Source organism: Electrophorus electricus, chromosome 8 (assembly GCF_041902795.1).
Source record: "Electrophorus electricus isolate QZ-2024a chromosome 8, ASM4190279v1, whole genome shotgun sequence".
NCBI classification, from domain to species: domain Eukaryota; kingdom Metazoa; phylum Chordata; class Actinopteri; order Gymnotiformes; family Gymnotidae; genus Electrophorus; species Electrophorus electricus.
The window spans coordinates 26,672,501-26,684,534 of NC_137504.1; the positions used below are offsets into that span (position 1 = coordinate 26,672,501).

General features: G+C 47.9%; 1 protein-coding gene across 4 annotated transcripts in view; it reads right to left on the minus strand.

Annotated features, from left to right (window-relative positions):
* dcc (DCC netrin 1 receptor) overlaps positions 1-12,034 on the minus strand; it is a 212,217-nt gene that overhangs the window by 63,651 nt on the left and 136,532 nt on the right. For all 4 annotated transcript variants that reach the window (XM_035526724.2, XM_035526723.2, XM_081719916.1 and 1 more), the window contains exon 8: positions 621-777. In XM_035526724.2, coding sequence (XP_035382617.1) covers positions 621-777 — 157 coding nt within the window. The remainder of the gene's footprint in view (positions 1-620; positions 778-12,034) is intronic.

A 12,034-nucleotide genomic window follows, 5' to 3' on the forward strand; every position in this document is an offset into this window, starting at 1 on the left:
GATATTTTTAATGAAAGTGTGCAGTGAAACAAAGCAGCCCAACCTGTTTAATTTTGTTCTTTTTTTCAGAGGCATTTCTTTATTCATTCGGTCATTTATTTATTTTTGTATTGAACGTGCCTCTGCGTATTATATTCATCCTGTGAAACCGAGCAGCCGATCCCTCCTGAGTGGCTGTAACTCTGCGCGGCCGGACCTGGCGGGGGGTCGCGCCTCGCACGTGTGCAGCACGGCCGACTCACGGCCCTCCTCGTCCCCCCGCGAGGGAGGAATGTTATATGTGGCGGCTGCGTTCTGCTAATTACGAGCCTCCTGCTTCACCCTCGTTTATTTTTACAACCGGGGAGAGCAGGGCCACTCTGTTCCTCCCTTTCTGCACTGCTGAGGGCGTTAAAGAGTGCCGGGGGGTGGGGGCTTGTTGTTAATACTCGCCTGAGGGCAGCCATTTTCCCTTTAATTGCGCTTCTGCTTTGCAGCATCTGCTGGGGTGTTTTTTTGTTGTTTTGTTTGTTTGTTTGTTTGTTTTTTTATTTTGGAAGGTACCCCCCCCCCCCCTCCACCCGGCCAGCCGGCTCTGGGAGAGACATTGCTCCCGTGGCCTCTTGGAACGTCCCCCATACCTGTTAATTCCTTCCTGAGAGTAGAAGACCCCGTAGGTGAGGATGGTCCCACGCGTCTCCGCCGGGGGGCGCCATCCGAGGCGCACAAAACGGCTGGACACTAGGACAGGGGCCACGTCGCGGGGGGTGGAAGGGAGGACGCCTGAGCTCGGAAGAACTGGTGGGGGAGGAGAGGAGTAAGTCAAAGAAGAGGTGCGGGGTTCAGGGGGTTCGGGGGGTTTGGGGGGTTCAGGGGGTTTGGAGGGCTGGGGGGTTAGAGCTGAGGAACCCTCTGCAAGGTTAGTCATATGGGGGAGGGAAGGGAGGGGGGAGAGAGGAGAGGAGAGGAGAGGAGAGGAGAGGAGAGGAGAGGAGAGGAGAGGAGAGAGGAGAGAGGAGAGGAGAGGAGAGGAGAGGAGAGAGGAGAGAGGAGAGGAGAGGAGAGAGGAGAGAGGAGAGGAGAGGAGAGGAGAGGAGAGGAGAGGAGAGAGGAGAGGAGAGGAGAGGAGAGAGGAGAGAGGAGAGAGGAGAGGAGAGGAGAGGAGAGAGGAGAGGAGAGGAGAGGAGAGGAGAGGAGAGAGGAGAGAGGAGAGAGGAGAGAGGAGAGGAGAGGAGAAGAGAGGAGAGGAGAGGAGAGAGGAGAGAGGAGAGGAGAGAGGAGAGGAGAGGAGAAGAGAGGAGAGGGGAGGAGGGGAGAGAGGAGAGGAGAGGAGAGGAGAGAGGAGAGGAGAGGAGAGGAGAGAGGAGAGAGGAGAGGAGAGCAGAGAGGAGAGAGGAGAGGAGAGAGGAGAGGAGAGGAGAAGAGAGGAGAGGGGAGGAGGGGAGAGAGGAGAGGAGAGGAGAGGAGAGAGGAGAGGAGAGGAGAGGAGAGGAGAGAGGAGAGAGGAGAGGAGAGGAGAGGAGAGGAGAGAGGAGAGAGGAGAGGAGAGAGGAGAGAGGAGAGGAGAAGAAGAGAGGAGAGGGGAGGAGAGGAGAGGAGAGGAGAGGGGAGGAGAGGAGAGGAGAGGAGAGAGGAGAGGAGGAAAGCAGCGAAGTGGAGGGAAGGAGGTAGGGGAAAGGGAAAAACGTGGGGGAGGGGTTGAAAGAAAACAGGAGCATGACCGATGGAATGAAAACATAAGAGGAAAAAAGAGAGAGAGAGAGCAGACCAGGAAGAAAAGAAAGAAGAGCGATAAGGAAGATCACCGACTAGAAAGGCTTCGCTCATCATAGATCAGACTGGTAGGCAACATCACGGAGGAAGCGCAGAGGATGCTGGGACGGAAATGGAGGTGAAATCAGGTGTGGAGCAATGATGTGAACCAGTGCCACCAACAAGCATGCCGTCATTAGCAGGAGAGATGCTTGGCGTGCTGTGTGTGTGTGTGTGTGTGTGTGTGTGTGTGTGTGTGTGTGTGTGTGTGTGTGTGTGTGTGTGTGTGTGTGTGTGAGTGTGTGGGGATGGAATGGGATGAGAAGCTTGTGAGCTTGGAGGAAAGAGGAGCCACTCGTATTCACCACTAATGCTCGGCTCTAGAAAAGACATCTGGACCTCTAACTGTGTGCTCTAGAAAAGACATCTGGACCTCTAGCTGTGTGCTCTAGAAAAAACATCTGGACCTCTAGCTGTGTGCTCTAGAAAAGACATCTGGACCTCTAGCTGTGTGCTCTAGAAAAGACATCTGGACCTCTAGCTGTGTGCTCTAGAAAAGACATCTGGACCTCTAGCTGTGTGCTCTAGAAAGTTCATCTGGCTTTGTTGACAGACCCGAGAATTGTGTAGAAAAGGTTTGTGTTTTTTTTTAAACCAAACTCTAGCACTTTGCTCTAGAAAAGGCCTGTGGCTTTCTACATGGAGTCTAGAGCTGTGGTCTAGAGAAGGAAGCCTCCTAAGTATGATGAATGCTCAGTGGCACAGAAACCTGCTCTTCTGTGACCAAGCAAAAATAAAAACATAAATCAGGACTTTGTATACAGGATTATGTGCAGATATTAGAAAATCAGAATGGAGCCCTGAGTGGCTGACATATGACTAAGATATATAACCAAATATATCTAACTATATGACTAAGTATAACTAACAATATGACTAAATATAATTACTGACATGAAGAAATTCATGTGGTTTTCATGTGGTCATATAGTTTATGGTTTTGTAAGTAAACGCTAGCCTTCAAATAGTACAGTACTGCACAGAAAGGTAATTTGTGCGTGTGTGTGTGTGTGTGTGTGTGTGTGTTTGTGCGTGTGTGCGTGTCCTTTCTAGACCCCCCCCACACCCACTTTTTTCACACCTCCAATGTTGATCGCTCAGGCAGATACTTCCATGTCAGACACTACCTTCACACACCAGCACACACCCCCTCGCTCAGGGAATGAGTGTTACAACCCAGCGAACACATGCGCCTCTCCAGACGCCTGTCACAGTGAAAAAAGCCCTCCCGAAACAAGGTCCAGTCTGGCAGAGCTAAAGAAGCAGTCAAAGGGACACGCGGGGCCTGGGCCACAACGCCCCCTGCCTGGTAAAACTGTGCGGAGGAGAGGGGAAGTGTGAGCAGCTGCACCAAATAATGCACCTGTGGAAAAATGGGCCCCTGGGTCTGGGGATGCGTGGTTATTGTGAGGGCACAAGGTGCTGTAAAACATTTTGTTTGCTGTGAACGTAGACACCCATCACAGTGACTTGAGTCACCGCATTGCAGACTAAAGTCTATTAGGGAGAAAAGTGTGCAAAGTGAGGTATCATTTATTCTGTTTGTGTGACTAAAGGTGTGTGTGTGCATACATGTGTGTGTATTCATACTGAGTGAAGGCCTATAAAAAAATCAAGGTGAACATAAGATACAAATACACACACCCACACACACATGCACGCGCACACACACACACACACACACACACACACACACACACACACACACACACACACACACACACACACACACACAGACCCACACACACGGCAATGGCACCAAAAGTGACTTTTACATTGTGAAGAGCAGCGTGAAAGGGCAATTCGTCAGACCTGTCATTTACAGAGCTGCCTTCTGCTTTCCAGCAGTCAGAGCATAGAATGTAACACACACACACGCACACACACACAGACACAGACACACACACACACACACACAGACACACACACACACACACACACACACACACACACACACACACACACACACACTCACACACACACTCTCACACACACACACACTCTCTCTCTCACACACACACTCTCACTCACATACACACGCACACGCACACACACACACACACTCTCACTCACATACACAGACACACACACACACACACACACACACACACACACACAGACACACACACACACACACACACACACACACAGACACACACACACACAGCACACACAGACACACACACAGACACACACACAGACACCCACACACACACACAGACACACACACAGACACCCACACCCACACACACACACACACACACACACACACAGACTTGCCTGACTTCAAGAGCTCATGATAAGGCCCTTTTGTGCTGTTTTCCAGGCACCTGCCTCTGTCTGCACAGGCTCCTCAGCACCGTGCTGAAAGGACCCAGAAGCTCACACACACAGAGCCCACGCTCGGCCCCCTTCACACCACACACACACACACACACCACACACACACACACACACACACACACACACACACAGAGCCCACGCTCGGCCCCCTTCACACACTCACACACACACACACACACACACACACACACACACACACACACACACACACACACACACACACAGAGCCCACGCTCGGCCCCCTTCACACACTCACGCAGCCAAAACCCTAAATGGAGCCCAAATTACAGTACAGCATGAAGGGCACACGAGGACGCTAATCAGGCTGTGCGTTGCCGCCACCTGCTACCCGGAGACGAAGAGAGAGCCGTCCCCAGCTGGGTCACGGGAGAGATGGAGAAGCACTGGCTCAGGCACAAAGCTCAGTGCTGACAGCCGACTGCTGCTGTTCCAAAGCGGGCAAACTGAAAGGCCTCTGTGACATTACTTAGATCTGAGAAGAAAATTATTATTTTTTTTACATCAACCCATAAATCTCACAGGAACAACTAGTCCAGGACAGTCCTGACCTCACGGGAACGTCTGTTCCTGGACAGTCTTAACCTCACAGGAATGTCTGTTCCAGGACAGCCCTACTGTTCAGGCTTGTAACTATGGAATCATATGCAGTGGACCTAGACCACTGCCAACAGTTAAACAGTACAGGAGAAAATAAAACACAATAGGATGATCACAAAAGGATGATCCTTCAGTGGGCTAAAAAAAGAAAAACAAAAACAAAAACACTCATAGGTTGAAATGAGGCTCTTATCAGCCACTGGTGTATGAAATAAGGCTCTTATCAGCCACTGGTGTATGCTTCAGGCACTTTCAAGTTCTGCAGAACCAATTGAGAAGTCGGGTTATAGAGGCCATTAGACACACATTATGTCCGGGCGCCCATCACCCCTTATTTTCTCTCTTGTTCTGCCTCTATCATTCCCATAGTTATGCTTTCTCTTTCTCTCACTCCCTCTCTCTCTTTGCTGATACTGAAGTGTGTCTTTGGTGCTCCTCTGGAAGGTACATGTCTCCACCCGCCTCTACGCCGAATCATGGCTGTCTGTCTGTCTCTCTGCAAGATCACGGATATCACGGCTGTTTCTCTGCCGTGAGCGCACACTCACACATGCACACAAGCACATATAAACAGGCACACATGTCCCAAATAACCACATCTGGAGCAAATGGGAGTAAGCCAAAAAAACAAAAAACAAAAAACTTTTCTGGTACTTGTTTTCTGTTCTGAAGGGAGAGAAAGTTTCTGTTACTGCCAGCAAGCTCTAAACGCAGCTGATCAGAAAATCAGAGAGACCAGACTTGCTGTAATAGCTTCATTACAGTTCATCAGTGGGGGCGGGGCTGAAAATGAGAGACAAAATTGCTTACATAATCTAAGAGCAGCCATGTGTTTGAGCACTTTTTTTTAAAGCACTGATGTTCTGAAGTTTACTCCTGTAAAATTGCTTGCAAAATGCATCATTTTTCTTGTTTATCTCATCATTGACTTAAATCACATTAACTAAGACACTTACAGTTCATCTCTGTGAAATGCAACTATGACCCTGGATACATTCACCCTGTCTCAGTAACAGACTCGACTACACAGACAGAGCTCTGACCGGGTGCTCTGCCGAGTTTCAGACATAAGTCTGGGTCTGAAGTCAGATCCCGGTGTCTGGAGCCTTCTGGAGACTTGCAAGCCTTCTGAGGCTCAGCTCTGCTCTCCAGCGGGAACGCTGCGGAGGGGGAATGCAAAGCCCAACAGCACTGTAGGCCAAACTCTGGTCTATACAGTCTTGTTCTCATCTACCCCCCTGCTGTGATGATCTGTGGTCTCACAGGTCTCACACCCCAGCACAAATGGTTGTTATTCAGAACTGTAAATCAATGCTGTATCAGGTGTGAGTTCCTGTGGCTGTTGTCCTACAGTGGGGTGATACCAGTATGGTTAGTTTTGATTGGTTAGTGGTGGCAAACCCTGTTATTCATCAAGATACAGTAAGACTGACCTGGGGGGAGGGAGAGGGTTTCTGGAGGAGAGCTGGATTGGAGCTGAGAGTGAACTTTATTAAAGTTTGGGGCAGAGCTGGTGGACTGAGAAGTTAGGTTAGATTTGGAGAAATCTCTAACTGGGGCTTCCCTCCCTCTGTCTGTCTGTCTGTCTGTCTGCCTGTCTGTCTCTCTCTCTCTCTCTCTCTCTCTCTCTCTCTGTCTGCATCCATCGACAGGTAACATTCAGGTAGTGTGTTCTATGCTGCATTTGTTATTTACAGTATGTTTGGATGGTTTCTATTGCCACATTCCCCTGCACTTGTTTCTGTGGTTGGTTGTAGGTGAAGTGGGTGGAGGGGGGGAAGTCAAATTTACATGATTTTAGACCAGTTTAATGCAGGATTTTCAGACTGTTGAATATAGTCAGTTTAAACATCAGTTTAATGGAGACTTTTTCAGTCTACAGAAACTGTGGACCCTTTGCGATGTGATTAAACACCAGTTTAATGTAGACTTTTCAGTCTTTAGGAATTGGGGACCTATTCAGCCAACGGTTTTTGGTGTCTGTTGGCAATCTGACACATTTGTAGCCTGAGCCAGAATCTGGATTTGTCAGTCACATGTGTGTGACATCTGTGACATTATAGATTCGCCATTTTGGAGGTATGCCTACAATGAGTGGGACAATAAATGCAACACGAGTTTTCAAGGAACCCATTAAATCATGACAGAAGCAAACAGATAATACCATTCAGAGACAAACTTGGTAAGTAGCTGTCAACACTGTAAAAATAAAAACTAAACCTTACCTGTGTGCATGGCCTTTGATTTTCCTAAGCTAACTTACTTCATATCAAAGTGTTATGATGATAAGGATAGAATAACATTTATGAAAATGTCATTGTACATTGTACTTTATTACAGAAGGAGAAATGGCAAGCAAGGTAAAGCGCTTCATGTAACTGTACAAACTACACTCAGATATGGTTGTGTTAGGGATTGTGGCCAATCAGAGTGAGTTTAATTCAGGACCAGATTCATTCATTTTTATCCTTGGGTGACTTTTTGTACTAGTGTGGCTAACATTATTCAAAACCAGCAGCACATGGATATAACGTTAACGCAAACTACTTTAACAGACAGAAAAACAGAACTTTTAGTAATAGCCCTATTACTTAAACAACAAAAACTTGAACTCTTTATGAAAATTGATGAAGTCATTATGAAAATGCCGAGAGCTAACAAACACGAACAGAAGTGATGTTCTTGTGTCTCTCTGCTGGAAATCAGGCCAGTCGAGCCTCATCAGCTGTCTCCTCTACCTGTTCTCCATAACCTTTCTCTTCAGGTTGGAAATCTAAGAAAACCTTGTCCCGTGGTTAATGTTTTTGCCTTTTCCATCGTGGGGCTTATTTTTGCAGCTTTTCACACAACACGAGCATTCCATTTCAGGAATTTAAGGAAGTGACCACAGAGAAAACACAGAGAATTGACTACACGTCAGACATCTTTAACCACGGATTATTTCCTAAATTATTAATCCAGAAATGCATTTAGTTTTTCGTGAGGTTGACGTCATCTGTCTAAGACCAATACCCAGAGAGTAGCAGGAATGCCGACATTCATAAAGCTAAGAAAGAATATCAGCTTGTACCCACAATGCGTCATGGACATCCTAGTGTAGGAGAAGAGGTCTTCAAGGAGGCCTGGGTAACCAGTGTGATAAAAGCCCTGAGCTGAATGCATCCCGAGGGATTAGACCTAGAAGTTAGCAATGAATTCATCTTAAATTGGTTCCTTTCAGAGGGGTGTCGACTTAACAGTGGGACTAAACTTCAGCACCTTCTCACGAATAGGCTTGAGTTTCATAAACTTTTATTGGCTACTGGCTACTTACTGCACTGTAAGTTTAAAAACCCAAGAGGGCCATGAAGCGTAACTGGTGAATATGAGCAAACCAGAGAGCATCCGCTCTGAGGAAGCAGAATGCATCTGCAAACAGCCCAATTTGCATTTGAAAGACAAACCTGGGCAGGGCAGTGTGAGCCATTCACTGAGATAGCCAGACTACATAGTAAGAGCAACACTTCAGCTTTAGAGGAATGCTGTAATAATGTCAGATTTCCCATGCCTACTTATTAACAACGCTTACATCCTCAAAACACAGACAGCCGAACAGATGATTCAAGCGCTCCAGTCTCAGACCAGCTTAGTGGAGCAGTTAACATTAGCAAAAAAAGAGATGCTGACTTTAAGAAATGTGCTCTCTCTCTCTCTCTGTCTCTCTCTCTCTCTCTCTCTCTGTCTCTCTCTCTCTCTCTCTCTCTCTGTCTCTCTCTCTCTCTCTCTCTCTATCCATCTACAGGTAACATTTAGTTAGTATTTACTATGCTACATTTCTATTATTTACAGTATAATGTGTATTACCACATTACAATATCTAACCTATTGTAACATAACCAGTTGGCTTGTAACATGCTAATAAAACTTGTGTTACCTTGGATTCATATGAATTTTGCCCTTTTAATTTTTCCTTTTTAACACCTATGGCAATGATGATTTGGATAAATTGATTAAAGGTTTACAAGCTTTAAATCTTTGCCTGTACCTACTTCATTGGTTGCTTGGTGGAAAGCAGAGCAGGGGTAAGCAAATACCCCAGTAACCACCCCCCTGCGTGATAGCTCCGCGGTGACCCATGGCCTGGCTCTCGATTTTAGATCCATGCCTCTCCTCCCTGTACTGTTCCAGAACGCAGCTGGCCAGAGCAGCGTTGCCGCAGTGCCGGATGACAGGAATGCAGCATCCTAGCAACCGTGGCATACATCTGTTCACTTTGCATGTTGCTTTAATTCCAGGAGAAAACCCGCTGTGCTTTAACGTGCCCTTTTTAGTATTGTTCTTGTTGAGATCAGCGCAGCGGCGTTGGCTCAGATCGCACAGCTGGAATGACTCCAGAACAAATGAATCTGGTGGCTGCTCAGGTTCTGAGGTACCGTCTGCCACCCGCTACCTTTGCCTGGAACACAGGGCAGAATTTCTCGCCATGCTTCTGAAAAAAATTATGGGTTGTCTATAATGAGGGATGTAAGTGCCTTTTTTGTTTATTTATAAATAGGCTGGAAACGGTTTTCATAATCGCAGATCATCACGCCGCTGAATCAGAAGCCACTGCGTATCCACACAGATCTGAAGCACAGTCTTAAAGATGAGCATGTGCACAGATGCAGCTGAAAACACTGGCAGCTACAGTGGCAGCAACCTGTTACCACTGATCAACCACTGATCAACCACTGATCAACCATTGATCAACCACTGATCAACCACTGATCAACCATTGATCAACCACTGATCAACCATTGATCAACCACTGATCAACCACTGATCAACCACTGATCAACCACTGATCAACCATTGATCAACCACTGATCAACCATTGATCAACCACTGATCAACCACTGATCAACCACTGATCAACCATTGATCAACCACTGATCAACCACTGATCAACCACTGATCAACCATTGATCAACCACTGATCAACCACTGATCAACCACTGATCAACCACTGATCAACCATTGATCAACCACTGATCAACCACTGATCAACCACTGATCAACCATTGATCAACCACTGATCAACCCCTGATCAACCACTGATCAACCACTGATCAACCACTGATCAACCATTGATCAACCACTGATCAACCCCTGATCAACCACTGATCAACCACTGATCAACCATTGATCAACCACTGATCAACCACTGATCAACCATTGATCAACCACTGATCAACCATTGATCAACCACTGATCAACCACTGATCAACCACTGATCAACCATTGATCAACCACTGATCAACCCCTGATCAACCACTGATCAACCCCTGATCAACCACTGATCAACCACTGATCAACCACTGATCAACCACTGATCAACCACTGATCAACCACTGATCAACCACTGATCAAACAATTAATCAACCACTGATCAACCACTGATCAACCATTGATCAACCACTGATCAACCACTGATCAACCACTGATCAAACACTGATCAACCACTGATCAACCATTGCTCAACCAGTGATCAAACACTGATCAACCATTGATCAACCACTGATCAACCCCATATCAACCACTGATCAACCACTGATCAAACACTGATCAACCACTGATCAACCATTGATCAACCACTGATCAAACACTGATCAACCACTGATCAACCACTGATCAACCACTGATCAACCACTGATCAAACACTGATCAACCACTGATCAACCACTGATCAACCACTCACTGCACTGTTAACTGCCCCCCTGTTATCTGCCTCTGCAGAGTCAGAGACATTTTCCATGGGTGTATTTTTAGACACAAGCATTTGTTCTCTGATGCAAGATAAAAAAACAAAAAAACAAAACTACTGTAGTGCAGCTAACAATAGACCAAAAGCTTGGCAAAGTCCGTCAGATTATTCTACCTGCAACTCCTGTCCAAGCCTCCTGAGGAAATAGCTTCCCTGGCCCATTTTTCCCACTCTGTTCCTTTTCTAATTTTCTCTCCTCCCACCACATGACATTAGTCTTCAGGCTTGGCAGATGACAAAAAAGAAAACGGGCGTTGGCGTTCTATCACGGAGTGGATCGATTTCTGGAACATCCCTGCCAAAACGCATTGGGAATGGCTGCGTGGCCCCCGTGATAGATACGTGAGCACCCCGTGAGGGCGAGGCAGGCAAAACAGACATCTACAGGCAAACGTTTCCCTTCTAATGGCGTTATCACGTGGCATTGTAGGGGGGCGTGGGCTCACGTGGGCGAACTTGATCATGTCCATCCATTCGTCGTCCCCACACAAATGATTTTTAACGGGAGGGCAAGGCAGGGACAGGAGGCGAGTGAGGTTGGGGGAGGTCATTATAGCGGCAGCAGATCCATCTAGGAGGACACCTCCCTGGAATGGAGTCTATTGGCGCGCTGTTGTGGATGGCATCGTGGTCGCCCCCGCCCCCAGATAACAGAATACCATCAGAAAGAAGGATGCAGGCCTCGGGGAGCGTTATAAGAGGCCGGTGATTCACACGGTGACAGCACATGAGAGAGAGAGACAGAGAGAGAGTGAGAGATGCTGGGAGGTCACAGGGCTTTTGTCCATCTTTTTGTTCTCTTCTTCTGCACATCAGACCAACATTTATGTTTTCTTGCTCATTTTTCTCTCCCTTCCATCATAGGAGTGTCTTTATCTGCAGTTTGTCTGTGATGTGAGAGCTGGCGGGATGGGACTGTGTGCTGGTAGGATGGGACTGTACTGGTGGGATGGGGCTGTGCTGGAGGGATTGGGCTGTGTGATGGAGGGATGGGACTGTGCTGGAGGGATGGGGCTGTGTGATGGAGGGATGGGGCTGTGCTGGAGGGATGGGGCTGTGTGCTGGAGGGATTGGGCTGTGTGCTGGAGGGATGGGGCTGTGCTAGAGGGATTGGGCTGTGTGATGGAGGGATGGGGCTGTGCTGGAGGGATTGGGCTGTGTGCTGGAGGGATGGGGCTGTGCTGGAGGGATGGGGCTGTGTGATGGAGGGATGGGACTGTGCTGGAGGGATTGGGCTGTGTGATGGAGGGATGGGGCTGTGCTGGAGGGATTGGGCTGTGTGCTGGAGGGATGGGGCTGTGCTGGAGGGATGGGGCTGTGCTGGAGGGATGGGGCTGTGTGATGGAGGGATGGGACTGTGCTGGAGGGATTGGGCTGTGTGATGGAGGGATGGGGCTGTGCTGGAGGGATTGGGCTGTGTGATGGAGGGATGGGGCTGTGCTGGAGGGATTGGGCTGTGTGCTGGAGGGATGGGGCTGTGCTAGAGGGATTGGGCTGTGT